The 25,131-nt window shown below is 32.3% G+C and overlaps 1 protein-coding gene, 1 long non-coding RNA gene and 1 pseudogene across 2 annotated transcripts in view; 1 reads left to right on the plus strand and 2 right to left on the minus strand.

The window, feature by feature from the left end:
* LOC131849989 (solute carrier family 22 member 3-like) lies at nucleotides 1–9,680 on the minus strand (annotated as a pseudogene).
* Nucleotides 9,230–25,131, plus strand: part of LOC131849991 (uncharacterized) — a 16,530-nt gene continuing 628 nt past the window's right edge. The window contains exons 1-2 of the long non-coding RNA XR_009357815.1: nucleotides 9,230–9,300; nucleotides 24,961–25,013. This is a non-coding gene — a long non-coding RNA (uncharacterized LOC131849991). The remainder of the gene's footprint in view (nucleotides 9,301–24,960; nucleotides 25,014–25,131) is intronic.
* LOC131849990 (organic cation transporter protein-like) overlaps nucleotides 15,322–25,131 on the minus strand; it is a 22,754-nt gene continuing 12,944 nt past the window's right edge. Inside the window, exons 3-6 of the mRNA XM_059200125.1 lie at nucleotides 21,660–21,915; nucleotides 20,684–21,346; nucleotides 16,835–17,016; nucleotides 15,322–15,741 (exon numbers count right to left, since the gene is read on the minus strand). Coding sequence (XP_059056108.1) covers nucleotides 15,577–15,741; nucleotides 16,835–17,016; nucleotides 20,684–21,346; nucleotides 21,660–21,915 — 1,266 coding nt within the window. The 3' untranslated portion in view covers nucleotides 15,322–15,576. The remainder of the gene's footprint in view (nucleotides 15,742–16,834; nucleotides 17,017–20,683; nucleotides 21,347–21,659; nucleotides 21,916–25,131) is intronic.

Raw genomic sequence — 25,131 nt, forward strand, 5'->3', positions numbered from 1 at the left:
AGTCTAGCTCGATAATATGGATGGAATAATATAAAAGCATATTTTAAGCAAAGAATTGTTCTAACATACGATATGTTATTTTATACAAAAATCTTCTACATTCAGCATAATCACTATTCACTTACAAATAAAGGAATTAACACATTTCACATTTTTAACAACTAAGTCCATCTTTCTCGGTGGTTAATATTTTTTTTCTATTCGATAACCATTCAGCTTCCTCTATGGTATCGAGTAAAGGTAAATTATTTGTCTCTGGTAGTGTGATCACTAGAATACTGGCTATTAATGTGATGCTGCCAAATGTTATTGATGGCAGCCGATCATAGTATTCTGCCTGAAATAAAAAAATATAAGCAAGTACTTTACGCTATTTTATTATATACTGAAGCAGAGCTTGTACGTTGGGCAATAGACTTTCTTTGAAATTTTTGAGATTTTTGTCTCTGCTACAAAGGTTAATCAAATGTAACGAGTACGATTAATATCAATTATAATGTCAAAGATATGAAACAAGAAATACATAAATATTAGCCTCCAATGATTTGTTACTGAGAAAAATTGAGATTACTAACGTCAATATTTGCGATACATACGTATTATTAATAGACTAGATAGATTTTTTCTGTACTTTCTCCCTATTTCAAATATACTCAGAATAATAAAGACTATACTAATATTATGACAATGATTACAAATGTTCTTAATTTGAGGTACTCACATCCAACGAAAGGAAAAGTAAATTGTTAAGGTTTTGTAATTACACCTCTTTTACATAGTCAAATGACAAACTACTTGATGCCCCACCTGAAGGAAAGTGGTAATTGCCATCTAAATACCTGCATGAACAGCATCACTAACTTTAGGATGCCGTTTCTAAGGATTAAGGTTTCATGCCTCAGTTCCATCCAGCTTACAAACTAAGCTGTTAAGTGCTAGTAATACGAAAGTAGGAAAACTTTCCCAGACAATTTTTGTACAAAGTCTATTTCGGATGAAATTTATAATATTAAAAATAAATATTAAAATTACCAAACTCACCAGAAGAGGCGTCTGGGGGCCAAGGCGGCTCCAATTCTTCCTATTGACGAACAGACGGACAACAGTGACTGCCTCACATTAGTTGGAAATACTTCGGAAACGTAAATATAAATGCAATTGTATGACATGGTTATAAAAAACTGAGCGGACAAGTATAAACCCAGTGAGCACCATTTCTGATCTGCGAGGAAGGAAATCCAGTTTTAGTTGATATAAGAAAATTACAAACATCAAAGAGGACGATACAAGATGTGTGTATAGTATAACAATAAGGTAAGAGTAGAACTTACTATACAAATATAAATACGAAAATTATTTTAAAAAATACATATAAGTATACCAAAGAAAAATGCAATTTCGAGAACCTAAACGTTAAATTTGTTATGATCAAATGTCAGATATATGTATTGAAGAAATAACAAATTACGGCCACATACTCTATTCTTATAAAACTGCACTTCCTGTTTTAGTTATGCTTATATAACTTGCTTAACGACAAAGCTATATAAATGTAGATAAATCAATGGAAGAAGGTATAATAGTATATAAGTAAAGTGCGTGCTATGTCTACTAAAAATATTTTACAATAATAACAATGTAGAAATTATACATAAAGATTTTATGTGACCAGTTAATATCGATTGTCTCGTTTAGCAGAATAAAAAAGAAAATGAAAATGGTATCCCAAAAGAAACTTACAATTTGTGTTCTTTATGCACTCACCTTTGGAAAAAAATGATAAGCTGATACAAAAACAAGCACTGAGGAAATATGATGTGATCAATGTTTTCTTTCTTCCATATTTATCTAATACTAGCAAACACAAAATGTTAGCAGGTATCTCAACAATGCCTATTAGTATGAAATTGATATATTTGTTTCCAGCTAATGATACGGAATTAATTGTAAGTCCACAATACACAAACGTAGATGTTATCCACAGAAATGAACAAGTGGCGACTCTTTTCCTCATTACACTAGATTTTGCTACTTGTATTAATGATGAAGGTTCTTTATTACTTTTATCTCTATTAGATTTACTTAACGTTTCTTTTTCATTGTCGGAAGATGTCGTTACCTTATCGAGTTCATGTAATGGTGCTAATAGTTCATTAGATATGACTACTCCATTCAACTTGGCTGCTTTATTTAGTATCATAAGAGCTTTCTCATTCTTTCCTTTGCTGAGCAACCATCGGACGCTTTCGTTTAGTATCCAGACATATGAGAAAATTAGTAGCGCTGGTGAGTAAATGACTTGAAGTAAGTGTCGCCAATTTTGCAACCACCAGGCTAGGCCAGCTAGGGTCATCAGGCCGAAAACATGGACTAAATTTATTAAAGTATTTCCAACAACTCTGCCTTTAGCGCCGACGAGTTCCATAGCTAAAACAAACAACATATATTACCATGGTTGTACCGAGGTACACATTGTACCTCAGTCTCACTTATTTCTGCGGCCAGCAGCTTGCTTTGTGGCTGTGTTTCAATTCAAGAGGTATATGTGTGATATGTGAAATTACAGGTCCGATATAGTCCGCAGGAATGGCAATTCATAAGGAGTGTCGAGGACGTTATATGACGTAATATGCATATTTATGTACATTTCATCAGGGGGACTGTCTACGTCTAGAACTTCGTTTTCGGCATTTAGGGTCTCATTTAGATCGTTGTGCATGTTTAGCTTTTTCTTCATTCTAAATAATACAAGGTGCTGCATTAAAAATACGACATAAGAATATAGTGCTATGACAGCAGTATATAGTGCTATTTTGGAACTTACCAAAAACAAAAGCAGTACTATAGGCGCCAGCTCCTAAAACGGCTTCTAGAAATTCAAATAGCAATAGCATCTCAAAATTCACTGAAAACGATCTGATGAGTCCCATTATGCCATTGCAAAGGGATACTATGGCGAGTGCCAACTTCCTTCCATATCTATCTGATAGTACTCCGGTCAGAGGCAATGCTATGATTAGTGCAGCATTATGTATAGTTCCTAATAAGGTTCGTTTCCAATTTTGACAACCTAAGTCAAACTGTAACAATACAATACTTGTAAGATTATTAATACTAGTTGTCCAGAGGTTAAATTTTGACCACAGACTAACAATAAATAAAAGAGTATATTTGCGTGTGTATCTAAATCTATGGTGGTGTGTTCAATGCATTTTTTATGCATAATCTAATAAAACTATTAGCTTTATGGCAAATAAAGGTATTTACCTCTCTTGACGTTTCGACTAGGTTGCACTAGCCGTGGTCACGGGCTGACTGGAGTAACAGCGATGTCAATGTAGATAGGTGACAGCAGTTTTTTCTTCATCTACCGTCACTAGATTGTTTAACGAAAGTTCGCGACACACAGCACTCACGGTATCCGTACACTTATTGACTATTGATGCTACTGAACTTTGCTTGAATTTATTTATGACTGGATTCCACGCAGATGATAATTTTAAGCCATCCTCTCTGTTGAAATTGGGATGTTTTTTAATTACAATCGCCTCCCGGACCATTCGTGGGGAATAGTGGCGATCAGTAGAGAGGATCTTAGGCGCATGTAGTTCAATCCAGTGATTTGTTCCAGCGTTCAGTAGATGATCGGAAATACCTTTATTTGCCATAAAATTATTCGTGTTAAGACCCGGTTAATAATTTAAATAATGTATATTAAACATGAAAGTTTAAAATTAACTAAAACTATTAGCATTATGCACTCTGAAATTTCATACTCCTCCATGCCCACACAATTTTCGTAAAAAAGTTTTTGTGTCACGTATTGTATAGATAGTTTAGAGAGCCGTCACAGGAATTATTTTACAGTCACTATTTCCCATGTGTACTACTGGAGGCTAAAAATATTAAAAAGTACTGTAATTTCCAACAGAAAGAATGGTTAAAAGTTCATCATGAGTGTAGAATGTAGTGTTAAATAAGATTAAATGAAGTTCAGTAGCATCAATAGGCGTGGTGATAGCGTGAGTGCTGTGTGTCGCGATTTTTTGTTGACAATTTAGTGACGATAGTTGAACAAACAGCTGGCGCCTACCGAGATTGACATCACGTCACTTTATGATCACGGCTAGTGAAATCTAGTCGAACCTTTATTTGTCATAAAATTATTCGTATTAAGACCCGATTAACTATATTAATTAATATCTTAAGTTATATGTTTATCTTACCTTAAATTAGTCTGTTGACACAAGTCTGATTATAGATATAAATGATGATAATTGAAATAATAACATACATATATGAGACCCATATAAAATAAAAAAAAAAAATATCTTTGACTACCCCAGTCAAAGATATTTTCATATATAGATGTCGTGGTCAACCCTTGACATAACTACTCAGATTTCGCTGGGTAAATTTTAATCCAAGTAAGGAACGAGCCTACTGCCGTCTCTCGGATTACTTTTTAATTTGTTATTTGTGTTTCCATCACCGGGGATCTGACTGACTAGTGAGAAATACAAAAATACTAGATTTAAACTTACCACCTTTCGGTAAGTATAAGATTACATTGTAAACCATTAGACTATGACGCTCTTTATACTTATTTAAGTTATATATTACCATATAAAACAACCATTTCAATATATCAAGTTCAAGGAATGTTATAATCCGTTAAAAAATTGTACTTTGAGGTAAAATTTATGTTTATTCGTTTAAAAGCAAGTCACGCGGAAAAAAGGAATTTATCGCCGAGTAACAAATGCATAGCGCCATCTAGTATATAAATAATATTCAATGTATGTCTGAAAATTGTCACTTACATCTTTCACAACCGAATCCTCCTCACTATAAACATACGAGACACACTTTTCTGTTCTCGAAGTATTAAACTCACTGTCTGTACATGTTATATTACTTAACCTTACATTGTCATTTAATGGGTATCTTTCGCACTTAGAATATTCATCCTTTGCTTTTGGTATGGCGTATGTGAACCGTGTATTTAGATTTTCTTTATCTTCACACTCGTTAATTCGGCATCTGAAATTGTAATGAAATGTGTAATTAGAGAAATATAAAACCCTGGACAATTTAAACAACGTCACCTAGTTCCAAGTTAAGCAGAGCTTGTGTTATGGGTACTAGACATCTAATATACTTAGATATTTTTTTTGTAAATATATACATAATATGCAAAGAAAACACCCAGACGGATACAAACAATTACACTCAAGAATACAAATGTTTGTACTATTAATGCAGTTTTTTTTTTAATTTGCGTGTGTAGTGCATAGTGTCTAAATATATCTAAATATTAATAATGTAAATACCTACTTGTTTATTTTTTATGTAATGTAAACATTACGCATGTTTTCTCTGTAATTATATTTTTCGCTTCAGAAACTACGAAGACAAGAAAGGAAGGAAGAATGGCATTTTTATTACATTTTTCATCGTATGCCGAAAACTAAAGCCAATACTTATTGGCAATAGATTGCGTACTGTATACGTTCTATTATCTATCCATTTTTTTTATGAAAACGTCACATCTCGCTTGAACGTTGTGGAAAAGAAAAGGGTTGATCACAATTTAAATAAAGGTTATTTCTATTTAGAAATCTTAATAGAAATAAACTTAAGCACTTTGCAATGTGTTTTTACTCTGATGGCAAATTCTGAACGAAATTTAAGCTAAGAAGAATAAATTTGATTGGTGCTTTTTCAAATAAATGTTACACAACTCGTCTGCGTACCTCAGTCTCACCAGACGATAGCTTATCTAAAAAGTAGTGTCGCCATTACTTTATATGTACAAAATATATATTAAATATAATTATTAAATATTGACTACAAAATAAAAACATTCGATTACAAATATAAAAACTAAAACTATATATTTTATCAGATATTTTTATTTTTCATTTCGGATACATTTAATAAAAGTTTATTAATGTAATTACGGCGTTGTATGTATAAATGAACGTTCATAACTATTAAACTTTTATTAGTGTTGACGGTTTCTGTGGTCTAGCGGTTAAGCACACTGCTTTACTTCCGATAGTCGTGGATTAATTTTTTTCATGAGTATGATTGTTTGTATCGGTCTACATGTTTTCTTTGTATGTATTTACAAAAAAATGTATGAACGTAAATCAGTTAGACAACTGATATACGTTCATACATTTATTGTTTGTCATTGTTCATACATTTGCCTATAACACTAGCTCTGCTTATCTTGGGACTAGATGGCGCTATATGAGGTATCCTAAAATATTATTATTACATTGTCACAGCATGTTTACGTCGCCGGGAATTATATAAGCTTATATGTATCATACAGCTCAATTATGTAAATGATGTGATATATGTATCTGCCTTTAGTCTCTAACTATGCAAATGGAGATCCATCTTACACAGCAAGTGTCATGTTTGTTACGCTGACGTAGCGTGATTGGAGACGAGACAAAGGATTTGTGATTTTACACTACAAAGTAGCACGTAGGCTTGCCATTTGAATTTAGACTTAAATTATATAACTATATTTATTAAGATGCATTGACAGCTGGTATATTAATTTAATAACACAATTACAAAAGGATTCTCCAATGTTAAAATTACATTTATGATCTTATTTTTTAAAGTTTTCGCAGAGCATGGCATATTTTGTTAATTTTTTTTACACCTTGGATTACAATATTGGAGTTTTAGTAAGGATCCTTGATTTTTTGGAAATATAATATAGCCTATGTCAACCAGGGATACTGTAGCTTCCTAATGGTAGAAGAATTTTTTAAATCGGTCCAGTAGTTTCGGAGCCTTTTCAATATAAACAAACAAACCTTTCCTCTTTATAATATTAGTTTAGATAAACAATTTTGCTGTAGATGCAGATTGTTTCCGACTCTACCCCAGAAATGACTTATGTACTTATCGGGTACATAAGTCATTTCTGAGATCGTTCGATCGATCAATTCATTTTTGCTATATCCCTAAATTTGCAAATAATAAAATAAAATTTCGCTATAAAACTTCGTCTTCGTCATACGCACAGAAACTGTATTCTGTTATTGCTATTCTTTTGATTTTTCTACTAAATATGACAAATATCAATCGTGAGGCTATGATATATTTAACTGTAACGTGTCATTTGGATATAAAATATGCACCATTTTGAAATATGTCACTGTATTTCAGACATTATATCACTGTCAATAAGATTTTTGACGGCCTCGGTGGTCTAGCGGTGTTGCACACCGCTTTACGTCCGATGGTTGCGGGTTCAATTCCGCGCACGGCAAAATCATTTCATGTGTATAATTGTATGTATCGGTCCCAGATTGACATAGAAAACGCCCAGGTGTTTTCTATGTAAAAATATCTATGTTTTTGTATCAGTTGTCTAGTGCCCATAACACAAGCTTTAGCTAGCTTAACTTGGGTCTAGATGGCGCTGTGTTGTCTGAATTGCCCTGAGATTATTACTATCACTTTTGACTTAAAAGTAAACGCGCTAAAAACTAAATTTCCTATTTTGGATGCATTTAATAAAGTCACCTTGAACGGTCTATATGATATCATATGAAAGTTGTGTATAGTGACAACGATTGTGTGTTAAAAAAACATTTGCTATGTCATTTTTTTAATAACTATATCCTGTTCTTTCTGTTTTATTTCTATACTCGTTCTCCTCTAAAAAAAACTAGTAAAACATTCTAATAATTTCTATTAGACTCTTTGTCCAGTAATGAAACAACACATTAATAAAAGAACAAAATAGATGCATTTCACTAAAATTTTATCTATTTCCGGTGATGATATAACTGGGAGTCATGGTGGTGGCATTCGAAATAACCTTTGACTTGACATCCGCGTCGATAATTATTGATAAGAAAATCTGCTTGGGGATAGCCTCGTCTGAGATAAGTCTGTATTTAATTTAAATGCACTTAAAATCCATAATGTTTTAGCGGCTATGATAGCGCCATTTTTTTCTAATACTGTTGGCCGCGACTGGCCTTTACAGCTTCACTGGATGATAGGGGGCGAGTGCAAAGTGCACTCCAAAGCCGCGGAAGGTATTATAAGACTAACTTCCGCCTGACGGATACGACTTTAGTCTGAGAGCACCGCTAGTGGTGCGAACCTTGGCTCAGGCCGTCGTAATTTCGATCCCCGTTTGAATTAGACAGGGGATCGATCGGAGGCGCGATTGCAAAAATCATTCGTCATCATCGATTCCAAAAAACAGCAATATTCATAATATTAATACAAGATTTAAAGACAAACTTGCTGTCCCCAAGTATCGTTTAGAAAAAGTTAATAGGTCTTTTATGGGAATAGGTATAAAAATTTACAAGAAGATACCAAAGGATATGTTGGAATTACCCTTAAATAAATTCAAAACATCTGTTAAATCATATTTACTGAGCAAAGCCTCACTAAACGATTACTTGAATGACGAGTGTGCATGGCAATAGTTGTTCATGCACTGAATTTTGTTTAATGTTAGACATAGACACCTATATAAATATACATTGTAAATAAACTGGCTTTAAAAAAAAAACTAATTCAATTGAGTTTCTTGCCAGTTCTTCTCAATTGGATCTATATACCGAACTGGACGGTAGGGAAAAAAATAAAATTATAATGTAAAAATTTGACGTTCATAAGCGGCTAATATGTCCTACATGAATAAATGATTTTTGAATTTGAATTTGAATTTGAATTTGAATTTGAATTTGAATTTGAATTTGAATTTGAATTTGAATTTGAATTTGAATTTGAATTTGAATTGTATTGCACCGGTGTGGAGCGCTCGGGCGAGCCCAGGGTCCCGTTTGATTGGGTCGTATATTGTGGTCGAGGTCGTCGTCTTCGCCGTCGAGGACGGTGTCGTGTCGTGGTAGGGACGGAACGGGTGGGCCCCTGATAAAAGATATGTATAAAAGGAGAGTAAGCTCAAATGTGACATATGATATACATAAAAGGAGAGTAAGCTCAGACATGACGGCAGATAGGGCTCATTGGAAGAAGAGGACATACTGCGCTGACCACAAATAATGGGATAAAGGCAAGGCAATGATGACACGAAAGTTTCGATCCCCGTCCAATTCAAACGAGGATCGAAATTACCATGGAGCCGAGGTTCGAACCGTTAGTGATATCCTTAGACTAAAGTCATATCTGTCAGGCGGGAGTTAGCCTTCAGCCACTTCATAAGTCCTTCCGCGGGTTTGGAGTGCAAGCTGTATAGGCCAGCTGCGGCCAAAAGCATTCCAGTAGCCCGAAAAAATACACGTAAGTTTTTATTGATATCTTTAAATTAGAAAATGTGTACTTACCTGTAATTTATGTCCGGTGCTTCGAAAACGTACACAAATCCATACATTCCCGCCAAATACACGGGGAACAAAAGAAACGCATAATTCCATATATTGTATTTACCAAAATCACCCAACTCTTGTAGTATTAAATCTAACTTGAAACCGGAACGTGGCTTTACCATTTTATGTAAAAATTAAATAAAAATCAGTTTTTATACACTAATTGCACTGATAAATACATTGTTTAATACGTTTTAATGTAATTGTCACATTAGGAGTTCTTTGAATACTTCAAACGCAAGTGTTGTTGTGAGCGCGCAAACATATGCTATGCGTCGAGTAGTATTATTAGATTGCAGAATATATACATATATATAGCGATCTGTTTACAAGCGTGTAGGTATATACAGCTGTTTGAGAACGTATTTATATATATAAAAGTCGACTGAATATCAATGAAGTCGAATGATAACTGAATACCTAAATGGTGTTCGAATAATGCTACATAAAAAATGCGTACAACGAAATTAGATAACAATTGGCATATATTCGTAGTGAAATAATCGATTTAGTTATACTAGATATGTTCCGTTGCTTTGTATATTAAACCATACTATTTGTAATAAGAAAATCTCAATATTTGTTACCTTTTGACTTGAAGATATAATGCTTCATGGCGACATGGACATAGGTTTTTTTTCTCAATTGGCAAGGAAGTTAGGAGGTGTTTAATATACTGATAAATATAATTTGTTCAGCTATTTATGTTTTACAACTCAGTTTTAATTTAGTTTTCATTAATTAAATATTATTTTATTTATTTATATTTCTTAGAAATATTATTAATTATTATATATGATACTGGATGGCAATGTAAACAATTCAGTGTACCTTACTCCTTGTTATCTCCATAACTGTTGAGTATATGTAACTATATATAACTATAGACTGTCTGCGCATTGATAACGACCAATATTTGATGTTAACGCTCTATGGTTAATGTTTGGTCTACATTAATTTATTGACAGATATTATAGAATATAATTTTATTTGCATTATACAGAAAAAAGAATCTTTAAACATTTATGAATACATCTGTATCGACAATAAGGCGGCCTTATTGCTAAAAGCACGTTTTTTAAACGCAAGAGTACAGCATACATCATTTCAAGAGTATATTAAGGTTTCTTAAGGATCGGCAACACGCACGTGACACCCCTCAGGCGTCCATGGGCTACGGTAATCGTTTACCATCAGATGGGCCGTATTCTTGTTTGCCACTAACATGGTATAAAAAATATATTGAAAATGTTACAAACATCATATAATTTTTACGTATATAACATGTATAGGTACTTAATAAATATAGCAAATAATATATATACTCAGGTATATAGTCTATTACACAATACAGCACAGACTGTTAACTTTGTTTACCAAAAACGTAAAAAAATCTATGTTGTACCTTGCAATAGAATCTAATTTCCTTTTTCTTAGATTACAATAACAAATGACTATTATAATACACATTACGGGAATGTCAAAGAATATTGTTATAATATATAGTTCATTGACTTTTCGAGCGTTATTTCTGAGTTCCGAGGAATATGTTGATAAACATAATTTTATCAGATAGTATTCTGGTTATTTGCTTCATAGTTACACTGATTCATATTATGTACTTATTGTGTAAACAATGTATCAATAAAGTTAGTAATTAAATTAAGCTTAAGTTTGTTAAGCGCCTGATCGTAATGATTTAGCAATAATTTATTTCTACTAATAGCAGGCGTTATCAACAGGTTCACTTGAATGGATATATATATAGGATAAAATTTGAATATATCTATCCAATAAGGTTTTTGCACAACTCATATAGTTTTGACTCGCAATATTAATGTCAGGATTTCTCTCTATAATATTGGCATAGATCACGGTTAACTGTACTGTTTTAAAAAAGGTAACAATTATTTTTTAATAATACATATCTACCTTGGGAACTGTTGGGTAATAATTATAAAGGAAAATAAAACAAGCTATTAGGTTCAAAAAATGTATCAAAATCCGTTTAATCAATTCATTTTACAAAACACACAAAAAGATACACCGCAATACACTCTTACAAATACATATTTTTCAAGGTGGATTTAGACTAGAGTAAAAAAGACCAAGAGTACAAAAAATAACAGGAAGCACAAAATTAAAGTAGTAAACAGACATTGAAACTGAAGAAATAATAAGTTATTGTTCGCTTGGTTGAAATCCACCTTTAAACGTACACATGTTATAATATACATAAATATGTAGATCATATTAATATTAAAATCTTAAACTCCATAATGATATGGATAAAATTGTATATTACGTTTACAAATAGTACAAAAGTAGGTTCTATCTATTTATAAATTATTTGTATTGATTTGTACTTTATTTTATATTAATAATAACTTTTATACAATCATTTGTACCCTTACAATGATAATAGCAGAAATGGAATACAATAATAAATATTGAGACGGTAGACTTATTCCATTCGTGAAATTGAATATCCTATTCAATTATAAGGCTTGGTTGGTATATGATTTAATCAGAATAATATTACAATTCTACAATATCAAATGCATATTTGTCTGTAACATATATTTTTAATTGTAATATTCTTCTCCGTTTTGTAATATATTCTCTATTTCTCCTATATTTTGTCTTTTGTTTTTATGTAGGGAAACGACTACATATCCTTATTAAATATATATAAGTAATAGCCCAATGGTCGAAATTCGACCATCAATGCCGTAATAATGTTCAAACTTATAATTTAAACTAGATTTTGCCCGCGGCTGCGTTCGCGTTAATTTATCCCATTAGGGGATGCCTACGTCATAGTAGATTTATGCATGCAAAGTCTCAGCCCGATCGGTTTAAAATTGACAAAGTTTCATACAAACTTTCATCCACAATTTTATCCCCTTGAGGGTAGAATTAATCAAAATCCTTTCTTAGCGGATGCCTACGTCATACCATCTACCTGCATGCCGAATTTTGGCCCAATCCGTCCCGTGGTTTGGGCTGTGCGTTGATAGATCACTATGTCAGTCGCCTTTGAGTTATATATATATATATATATATATAGATATAGATGTATTAAATTATAAGTTTGAACTTTACTAAGGTTCTATTGTCAGAGACTAAAAAGTATATGTTTCAAATACATGATAGCGTGTGTAATGTTTTTTTATTGATTTATTATTTATTTTTTATTGCATATATTTAAAAAATATTAGCATTTTGCACTCTCTACTGCCCGCCCCGGCTTCGCATGGATGTACATGCATTATATGTATATATATAAACATTATTCTTGGATCACTCTATCTATAGCTAAAAACTGCATTAAAAACCGTTGCACAGTTTAAAAGATCTATGCGAACAGACAGCGGAAGCAATTTCATTTTATACTATGTAAAGATAAGTTCGCGAAATATTCATAAAGTGGATACAATGTTATTGCTTCACGTATTATAATTAATTGATAATATTTTAAATCTATACAAAAGTATAAAAAAGTAGTATTACAAATAATATTAACAATCAACAAATTATATATAAACTTGGCATTTAAAATTTATATCTATATACGGGAATTTATTTAACTTTCATGGAATTATATTGATAATTCGATCGAGTGCTTTTATAATAATATATTTAAAGCCGTCTGAGAGTACCTCAGCCTTACCTATTTCAGCTGTTAAACTGTTTTGTAATTTGTTAGTAGTCCGCGAGCCAGAGGCTTTTTTTCGTTAATTATTTTCTGAACTTCTAAAATCTTAGAAGTTTTGTGTTATTAGTAAATCACGGGATCGTATCACGTTTTATTTTGATGTGTATTATTTGGGTGTGATAAGTCAGTGAAATTACAGGCTACAGATTTATAACATCTGAATTATGTACAAAGGCAATGAATGAATGCTAACATAATGATGTGATGTCCATATTGCTGTTTATGTACAGGCGACAGTTACCACTTACCATCAGATGAGCATGTTTGTCATTTAAATTATGTAAACAAAATGTGTCACTTTCAATTGTAAGATTTATAACATTTCATGCTGTAACTCGTAGCACAGATAACATAATATTACATTCTTGTATAATGACATATAACAGGTAGTATATAGTTATAAATATATTAGTTCAAAAATGAACCTAAAATTTAGCATCAAAATTTGGCATTCGTCATAATGAGCATTGTTAGCATAAAAAGCTGCCTTTAACGTAAGCTTTTTCACGCGCGAATAGGAAACGTAGGAAACAATGTGCATGCAAATGTAGACAAAGAAAACGAGAAATACCGCGCACGCAAACAGTAAGCGCATTCCAGCTTACAATAATTGTGCGTGCTTTAGCGCCTTTTTGTAATAATTAATTAACATTGCAAAATGGCGGACAGAGGACTATAGAGTTAAGACATAATTATAGAGTTACTAGCTACTCATCCCGGCTTCGCCCGGGTGTACATGTATTATTTATTATATTCAAGAGGAAGGTATATATATACCTTCCTCTTGAATCACTCTATCTATTAAAAAAACCGGTTCAAAATCCGTTGTGTAGGTACTTTTAAAGATTTAAGCGTACATAGGGACAGGCAACGACAGCGACTTTATTTTATACTATGTAATGATTGGTAATTTATATATCTTAAATGTGTCTTTGGAAAATAGGTTCTGAGAAATAAAAAACGAACGAATTGAAGTGAATCATACACGAGAACACGCAGAAGAGTCAACAAAAAAAAAATGTTAAAGCAATCATTCATGTTTACGGGCGCCGGTTCTCCGCGCCAAATCGCTAGAGAATATGTCGTATGAACTATTGATAATTTTAAAACAATTGAAAAGTAGATCTGAGAAATAAAAGATAAAATTTTAAAAGAAAGTGTATTGAATCATCAATTTGATATGTTTCTTACTTCACTTCTTCCGGAGTGAAGTAAGAAACATATCAAATTCAGTCACTCCATGTTTGCGCGCGCTGACTTCCTGCGCAAAATAGCGCGTGAATATATTGTATAAAGGCAGTTAATGTTGTGCTTCACGTAAAACATAAAGTTATTGATAATTTATAAATCATAAACTGGGGAATAAGATCATACAAATACTGTAAAAAATATTTTTTTAAAAGAAAGTGGTATGAATGCCCGAGGAAAAGTGAAGAAAAAAGTTATTAAATCACTTATTTTTGCACGCACTGATTCTCTCGCGCTGAATCGCGCGCGAACGAATATATCGTGTAAAGGCAGCTAATATTCTGTTTAAATATAGTTTTATAAATATTTATTACAAAAAGCAAGCCAAAGATTACTTATAATATACATACTTTTTTAGCTTTCAAATTTATATACATGTCTTCAAGACTAATATCCTAAAAGGGGTAGTTAGAAGCATAGTCTTGCACATATTTCGTCAAGATTATTTTGTTTTGATTGCAAATTGGTAGGGCGAGCCTGCACCCTCACGTCAATATCGTAGTTTTTTTTATTATTAACAAGTTTTTCTTTTATATAAGTAGTAAACTAATTTTTATATATATAACGTTACATTAATTTCAGTAATATTTCTCCTGTTTGTCACATTTTGATAGTTAATGATTTAATATTAAAAGTATAATGTACATAAGTCACATTTCTTCTCTTTGTCACACTTTGACGACTTACACCTTAACTTGTTACATAACTTATGAACGACCCTTAATTATTATTGCATATATCCTTAATACAAAATCTATTCAGCGACTTCATACAAATTATACAATTCAAAATTAGGTAATAAAAATTGGAATGGTCATAATTGGCAGGTACAATATAGAATGGGTTTATTATAAAAATCAAGAAGCTGTATTGAGCATCACAGCATCTACAAACAAAGACACCACAGATATTTTTTACAACCCTGAGCAACTCTTGGGAAATCCTTGAAAGAAGTTCTATTTTGTTCTGAAATTCTAGGTGCTATTGAACAATAAAATATAGGTGCATATTACATTATACGACTTGTAATTGGTCAAAAAACCACTGAACATAGACATCTAGGGTCACCCTTAAGAGAAGTTCTATTTAATTCAGAAATTCCGTGTGCTATGGTACCACAAAACATAGGTAAATATTACACTATACGATTTGTAACTGGCCAGACACCACTGACCATAGACATTATCATTTTGTAACGTATTTGTGTACAGGTATCATCTTGCTTTATGGTTGATTTTTGGGCTGTTTTCTTTTTGATAATTGTTCCGCTTCCTCTATAGTGTCAGGTAATGGCATGTTAATTGTCTCTGGTAGGGTGAACACTAAAATACTGGCAACCAACGCTATGCTCCCGAAGAATATCGATGGCAAGTTGTCATAATATTGCGCCTATAAAAAATTGATAACAATAAAAAAAAACTTGTTGACAAGCAATCTTTGTCCAGTTTTAATTTTTTTTTAATAATTAACATGGGATTCGCATTAGCATAATTAATAATACAAAAAAATCCATAATTTCTTTTAATAAGAACCTGACAATATTACAAACAGCAAAGAAGGAATTAGCGAAATCGATCCAGCCGTTTACGAGTAATGTTGTAACCAAGGAAAATAGTTGTTCATTTATATATTTAAATAGATTATGACGAAATTAGCTATCTAACTCAGCATTAGAGTACAATTTTATAGCAAAAATAGTCATAATAATCATAAGTTCCTTATATATAATTAGTGAAATCATAAGGAAATTATAGAACATGTCACGAAACAGACAAAATTAAAATTAAACAGAAATCTTTTTAAAGTATTATAATAAGAGAGAGAATAAAAATTTCGTCAAAAATATCAAAAGTGTTTGAACTAACCTGGTAACATACTGGTTACTTATCAACATAAAATCACGATTTTCAGTCCATTTCAGAAACTGAATTGTGGAATTAGACTTTAATGTTATGAGTATATTTCAGATTTTTTCCTCATTTATTTTTCTAATTCAGTTTGAAGGATATTTTTGCATATCATTGTTTAATTAAACTAAATTTATCTGTATTATTAATTAAATTGTATTTGTATTGTTTCATCTTTTTTATTGTAGAACAACAATTATTTTTGTTGTAGAACAAAAGTTAAACTTTATTCTACATAAAAACTTACAAAAACAAAACGACTGTTTTCTCAGATGGAATAGTCAGAGGCGTCTCATTGTCAACTGTCTATGTTGTGGTGAATGCAACACCTGACATGCCTGCACTTCTCTCAGTATATTTTGAATCCAACGTAGCCGGAGGCAAACCTATCGCAGTCTCTCGGATTATTTTTGGTTCGTGTTTACCTTCACCGGAGATTCAGTCAATTATCAAAGTTCTTTTTATTGTCGGCTATATTTGAATTCACGACCTCTTGGTTGTGAATTACACAGTAATTAACCACTAAGCCACGACGGTATCTAAAACTGTAATTATGAAATAATTGGTACACTTACCAGAAGTGGAGTTTGTGGTGCTAAAGTTGAACCAATTCTGCCTGTTGATGAACATATAGCTAATAATGATTGTCTCACGCTAGTGGGAAACACTTCCGACACATAAATGTAGACAGAACTGTATGACACCGTAATCGAGAACTTTCCAGCGAGATACAAGATTAATGACCACCATTTTTGATCTGTGGAAAACGAAATGAACATATAAGGTCCGTACATAATCTATAATATTACTATCTGAATCGAGAAATGTTGTTTTGCCATATAAATAAATCAGTTATCGACTGTCAAGTAGAAAATTATTAAAGTACTTATATCGCTATTTAAAAATAGGAGTTGAGGGTAGAAGGGTGAAAATTCAGGGAAAGTATTTTTTGCCGAATACATAGAGAACATCTAAACAAATAATAATAAAAATCTTAGGACAATTCACACAGCGCCATCTAGACCCAAGTTAAGCTAGCTAAAGCTTGTGTTATGGATACTAGATTACTGATACAAATACATAGATATATTTTTTTCATAAATACATACATATTATACATAGAAAACATCCAGACCAATACAAACAATCATACTTATGAATACAAATGTTTGCATAGTGCGGGGAATAGAACCCGCAGTCATCGGAAGTGAAGCGGTGTGCAAAATTACTGGACCACTGAGGCCGTCAATTGTAGAAAATAACTACTTCTATAGAACATGTTTAGAGATTTTCCATTTTAGTTCGTGACTTAACTTTGCAACTTGTTAGCGCTATATTAACAAGTCTTACCTTGTTTACTTATGTATACTTAATCTGCTAGAAATAGCATGCGGATTTGCAAGATTTACTTAAACGTACATATTTACTATTTGTCCGACGACTGCGACTCACTTCAAAATACGAAACTAGGAATAACTAATATATTAATTTGAAAACTTATGGCCTCGGTGATCTTACTTCCAATGCTCGCGGGTTTAAATTCCTCACTTGGTACAAACATTTGTATTCATGAGTATAATTGGTTGTATAAGTCTGGGTGTTTTTTTTTGTATGTTTCCAAAAAAATATATATTTGTAATAATTATTTAGTACCCACAACACAAGCTCTGTTTAGCTTTGGACTAGATGTCGCTGTGTGAATAGGCCAAAACTATTATTATTTCAGAGTTTCTGTTGCGAATCCTAGCTTATATCTGTAAGTGTTTCATACAAAACTGCAAACCAAATGATTTTAATATTTTACAATTAACAATTTGAATTGATTTTATACAAAAAACCTGATTTTCATAAGCGGGTAACAAGTTCTACATGAATAAATGATTTCTGATTTGATTGCAGAAGTGTCAACAAATGCGTTACATAATGGAGTTACAGTTCCCTATAAGCTGGAATACGCTGTTACAGTAGCCATATAAATAAGACTATACTGATGCTACAGACAGCCCCCTTTGTCGGGGCTGCTTTGAAGCTGAAGAAACGGCGGCTCACGTAATCCTGGAGTGCACGGCAGTGGCCCAACAACGAAAACAAATCCTCGGAACGGTGAGGTCGCTCCGTGAAGCCTGCGAAGACACCAGGAGTCTTCTGCGCTTTTGGGAGCTTGGCTGGCTACTTTAGTAGTCTGGCTCTACACGCACAAAGGCCCGAATGAGAGGCTAATTGCGGAGAATGGAGTCCAACATACAATTACAATTACAATACAAAGACTATACTATATATTATAGAGCTATTTGTATGCTTAAGGAAATCTAGAAAAACTAGATAAAACGTCAGCATGAGATAGCGTAGTTATTTAAAGTAAATTCCTTCCGACTATAGTAGTATTGCGCTTTATAGATTAGGTGAGCCGGATTGAAGCAGGCCAAGTACCGCGGAATCGGCTTAACTTAAATATTCCATTAATTCAGTCTGCTGGGCAAACACTGATCACTAAATAAACAGCGGTGTCGCCTTCTTCCAAACTCAATGTCTACAAGTCAGCGTAAATTGTTTTCGGATTATCAACTTGGCTTTTGTTGACGTGAAATTATGTTTGGATGTGAGATTAGATGAGATGGCTTTTGTTACAGGATTTTAAGCCTGATTTCTAGAGTTTGGTATTGTTATTATACCTGGCAAATACAGATAATAGACAGTAATGTCTTAATATGATTAAGTGATATATACCGCACACGTCATTACAGAGTCTATAAATAATAATCTTATGTATAAAATTCTCGTGTTACAATGTTAGATACCATACTCCTCCAAAACGGCTTGACCGATTTTTATGAAATTTTATATACATATTCAGTAGGTCTGAGTCTGAGTTTTTTTATTTTTTAACATATTATTTTTATTTTTTGGAGTATTTTTTATAAAAAATATATGTATATGTAAATATATGTACAACCGTAAATTTTCACCCTTATATTACAAACCCCTATATTCTAATAGCGATTTTAATTTATATGGCAAAACAATGTTTGCGGGGTCAACTAACTTAACTCAGTTAACTTGTAAAAAATTTCATATCGACATAACTTTTGTTGTACACACATATAATAGATAAGATTGGTTCTTGTTATAGAATTTAAAAAATAGAAGCGTGATTTTACAGACCTAGATAGATTTAATTACTAAAAATATTTTACATGTATAAAATATATTATTAGATATATTTTGCTTAATATGCGATAGGAATTATCTCAAATAATTTCTATTAAAGAGTTTGTCCAATTAATCAAGAATTAATAAATTATACTTTCTATCAGAGAGTTAGTGCACTTCACGAAGCTAATAATTGGCAATTTAGTAATATTGAATTTAATATTAAATTTATCGTAAATTTACAGTTATATTTTTTTGTTAGGTTACTGTGGATTGCATTACAAAATTAAAGTCATACCCTGAATATTTATAACTGACTTTTAGCACCACAATTCTACTGCCATAATATTATGGTTACACAGACTGCTAATAAGAAGATAATAAATTAACATAACTAATACTACAGACTAGTAGTAGAATGCAGGGTTGCCAACCTTATGAGGTACAAATTAGAAATTTTTGTCTATTGGTACGAGGACATTTTCATCCTGGTTTATGTTTGTATGGATTTAAATACGAAAATAGGTCAAAATACTATGACGTATTGACGTGACGTGTTTTTTGGATTACTCTAATGCTGTTGGTTGCAGCTAGCCTTTACAGCTTTACCAGATAATAGGGGGCGAGTGCAGATAATACTCCAAATCCGTGGAAGGACTTATGGAGCGGCTGAAGGCCAATTCCCGCCTGACGGATATGACTTTAGTCTGAGGGCACCGCTAGGGGTTCGAACCTCGACTCAGGCTGTCATAATTTTGGTCCCCGTTTGAATTGGACGGGGGATCGATTGGAGAGGGGCGGGCAAATTTGCGATAAAGTATGATATTTAGTCAAATTTTTGTTCAAATTTCTTAGTACGAGGCTAAGTGCCTTGTATAGCCAGCCCTGATTGGCTGTCATGTAACTGGAAATATAAAACCTGATAAACATGAAATCAATTAACTAGTTGTAGATACGAGTACTGCACTACTATTAGCTCAAGCAGCTTATTTACTTGTAGTACATACACGCATATTAATTCTTATTAAACTAGTTATGGAAATAGAAAATCTAGCAAATGAAAACATTTTATCGTAGAACTAGTTAATGATCTAGAATATTAAAGAAACAGTTTACTTGAATGAATTTCAGATAAATTATAGAGTTAAGGAACTACTACAGATATTTCAATGTGAAATGACTACACTATCCAATTAGATAAACTGACGAGCTTGCAAAGTCAACAGGGAGAATACGCATTCAATAAATTATAAGAATAAAGTGCTCGATCTTACCTTTGGGCAAAAATGATAGACTGATACAAAGGCAAGCGCTGAGGACGTATGTCAAGATCAGAGTCTTCTTTCTTCCATACCTATCTAATACCAGAAGGCACACAAAATTAGCTGGTATCTCAACAAATGCCACCAGCATAAAGTTAACGTATTTATTACCAGCCAATGATACAGAATTAATAGAAAGTCCGTAATATACAAATGTACATGTTATCCATAGAAATGAACATACAGCAACTCTTTTCCTGATTATACTAGACTTACAAATTTGCATCAGAGTTGAAGATTGTTTGTCATTTTTGTCTCTATTAGAGTCACTTAAATTATCTTTTTCATTATCATTAGATGCTGGTATTTTCTCTAATTCATATAGCGGTGCTAAAAGTTCATCAGACAAAACTACATTATTCATTTTTGCGGCTTTATTCAGTATTTTAACTGCTTTGTCGTTCTTTCCTTTGCTGAGCAACCATCGGACGCTTTCGTTTATAATCCAGAGGTATGAGAAAATGAGTATCGCTGGTGTATAAACAACTTGAAGCAAATGTCGCCAGTTCTGTAGCCACCAGGCGAGGGCGGCTAGGGTTATAAGGCCGAAAACATATACTACGTTTATAAGAGTATTTCCAAATACTCTGCCTTTAGGTCCGACAAGTTCCATAGCTAAAAAAATATAAATCAAATAAGATTCTGACTAATTACAAGATATTGTTTCTATATAAAACAATACCTATTACAACATTTTAATTATAATGAAAGTAATTCAGAGCCAGTTTCGTATGCACATATTAAAGTCTTTTATCAAGTATACATTATAATTATTGTGATATTTCTTGAAATTAATGAACTTTAAATAAATGTTTAATTTTATATCTTGTGTTCAATATTCAAAGCATTAAAATAAAATTAAATAATTTATTTGCGAAATATTGTAATTGTAAAATTTTCGGCGTACATAGATATTTTACAAACTTACCTAATACAAAAGCAGTACTATAGGCACCAGCTCCTAAAGCTGGTTCTAGAAACTCAAACACCAGTAGCATCTCGTAATTGCTTGAGAACGATCTGAATAGTCCCATCAAGCCATTACAGAGTGATGAGACAGCCAATGCTAATCTTCTGCCATATCTGTCTGATATTAGTCCAGTTAGAGGCAACGATATGAACAGAGCAGCATTGTGTATCGTGCCTACTAAAGTTCTCTTCCAAGTTTGACAACCTAAATTAAACTGCAACAAGCGTAAATAAATGATAACAAAGCAAAGTAAGTATACTTGTGAAGAAATGAAACTAATAATATACTGATTTAAACTTCCATGTTTTTTAATACTTTACTAACTGTGCCCGCGTTTTCTTTCGCATGAAATTTATAGCCTATGTATTATTCTGATGTATAAGCTATATTACTGTAAGGTTATATTAAAATCCGTTTTTGCGTGAAAGAGTAACAAACATACATCCATTGATACTCACAAACTTTTGGTTTTATCATATTAGTAAAAGATATACATGTAACTGCATAAATCCTCCGATCAATTCTCCGTCTAGTTCAAGCTGAGATATAAATTTGAACGGCCTGAGCCGAGGTTCGAACCCCTAGCGGTACCTTTAGACTAAAGTTATTTCTATCAGGGAGGAGCTATGTTCAGACGCTCCATAAGTCTAAGTTCTATTGCGTGAAGCTGTGAAGGCCAGCTGAAGCAAAAGCATTAGTCCATTAAAAAACCTTTATCCCATTGACGCAGTATATATTTTTTCCCATCCATCCTTCACCTATGTGAATACACAACTGGAGGTAGAGAAAAACTGTATAGACAACTGTCAAAGATTACAGAAATGTATAAACAATGTGGCCTTATTGGAGATATATCTCCAGGTGGATGAATAGTGCATTATGTCGGAAGAATTTTAATAAGTTTTACACTAATAAATACGGTAGGTTAAAAGAGCAATGGTTTAAAATATTACGAGAATTAAGTAAGTTTTTATTGTAATCAAAATGTGTGTCCTTATCATTATGAGCATTATATCTTATAGTTGTCATAATGTAAATATAGTAATATACAGACAAGAGAACCTAATTTCGAAATAATATGGTGTTAAGCAGTTAACAAGGTTTCAACATTACCTTGTCTATCTTGCCTTATCACCATAAATTTAGGTGACATTAACTTGACTGACTTAACTAAATAGAATAATAAATTCTTTATAATTTTATTTAACTTTTCTACTTTGAGGTATATATCATATGACAATGCAGTTATTCACACTATGCATTAAGAAACAAAAAAACTAAAAAGTATATGTATTACACTATAGTGTACACTGTACATAGACTCTAATGTATGTAATTATTTAGTAACTGCAATTAAAAACTCTTTGGACTAGAGTTTGACATATGTAATTATACGATGCAATTTTTAAAATGCTAATTATTAAATTAATACCTTATTGTTGTGGAGACATATAATCGAACGATAATGGGTTGATACGGTCAGGATAAATATAATCAAATATTATTTTAAATATTGTCTTTATCTTTGTTGGTAACTTCAAATTATCACAATTATAATTATCATAATCTGTCTGAAATGATTGTACAAGACTATTACAAGCCATAAATACGAGTAATAAAATTCGACATACGATAACATGATATGCTAACAATTGTTTGAACATAAAGTGATAAACTTATCACTTTAACGCTAATCTACGTCGTGTAATGTATTCAGCCTTTTTTACAACTGGAATTACCAATAGGCTGATGGACCACCCATTAGGAATTATATCTTTATTTGTCTCAAATAAGAAACTATAAATTACAATTACTGCTTATAATAAAATTTAGAAGTAATAATAGAGACAAAATTGTCTATTACTCAGAGGGAGCTGTGTGTCCACTCTCTCTGTTATTCTGTTATAGCCTTTATTAGTAAATTAATACAATTAAGTTCTAAATTACTCTACTAACAAAGTAAATAAAAACAAATTACAAAATAATAATTATTCATTAATAATAATAATTCGACAATAACAAAATTAAATAAAAATCGTTCAGGTACTACTTATCATACATAGTATGTGATAACCGTCGTCTATATGGTACACCTGAATAGCACATTTTTTTCGGAGTACTGTAATGCTGCTGGCGTTAGCGGGCCTTTACAGCTTCACCGGACGATAGGGGGCGAGTGCAGATGACACTCTATTCCACGGATGAACGTCAACTTGGCTTGATTTTAGTTTGAGGGCACCGCTGAGGGTTCGAATCTTGGCTCAGGCCCTCGTAATTTCGATCCCCGTTCGAATGGGACGGGGATCATGGGCGCATGCAGCACTTTTGGTAGTCTCTCATGCGTTACCATTAGGAAAGTATGATTTAAGTACATTTGTTTTGTCCAAACAATAAAATTACGATGTAGCTATTCTTCAGTATTCGTTTTATCTCTATTCAGATATCTTGCGTCTCCACTTACTCATCGGAATACGAATACTTTCAATCGAAACTTGTCTGACTTTATTATTACAGTAAATATAAGTTTTTTTTTAGGTTGTTCATAGAAATGAGTTAAACATACGTGTCTGTTTTTATTTGTTGTTTTTCGGTTATGTGTAATTTTTGTTTAAAGAAAATATAATTACTGTGAAAAGTTTATATTAGTTGCCTTCTATAATCAAAAATATGCCATCGTGTTTAATTACTTTCTTGTCGGTTCTCTAACTTTGGCTCTGACATGTTTAACTGCATTGACGGTTTTTTAATGATTAACTTATTTTTTTTTTGTTCTTAGTTAGACATAACGTTGTTAAAGTTATTGTATTGTAAAATTTAATGTCATTGATAGTGTCACTCTGCTCAAACATTGGGATAAATTCATGAGTATTACTAATAATGTAATACTAAATGATGTGTATAATTGGTATACGTTGTTGATTACCTAAAAGAATAAATAAATTACTTGTTGTTAAAAATGTTCATAGTATCACAATTGGAGAGGGTCGGGAATATGCAGCCCTAATCTTAAAAAAATAGCTGACTAAACAAGTTATTTTGCGGTATAAATAAGTTGCACAGAAGCAACCCAGTAGACGACTATGTAAAATAACTATCTCGATTACAAACTAAAAACATCGCGCGATTTAGCATATCAAAATAATCACATATTCGTACATAATACCGCTTATCGGGCAATCACTTATGTCTCGTGCCTTACTGAATCACTAACGCATGGCATTTTATCGGTATTTAAAGTTTAATTATTATTTTGTTCAAGATTACCAACCGGTTGCGTGTTTTATAACGCGCCACACGACAACACGAACGAGGGTAAGTTGTATAACATTTTATTGGAATTTTATCTGTTTCTTTGGGTCAATAAACTATGTTTTAATTACAAATATCGTATGATATAATAAGTTACGGAACTACTAAATTAATACATTTT

The sequence above is a fragment of the Achroia grisella genome, unplaced genomic scaffold (assembly GCF_030625045.1).
Source record: "Achroia grisella isolate CSIRO2021 unplaced genomic scaffold, CSIRO_AGI_Agris_v1 utg676, whole genome shotgun sequence".
In the NCBI taxonomy this organism is placed as follows: Eukaryota; Metazoa; Arthropoda; class Insecta; order Lepidoptera; family Pyralidae; genus Achroia; species Achroia grisella.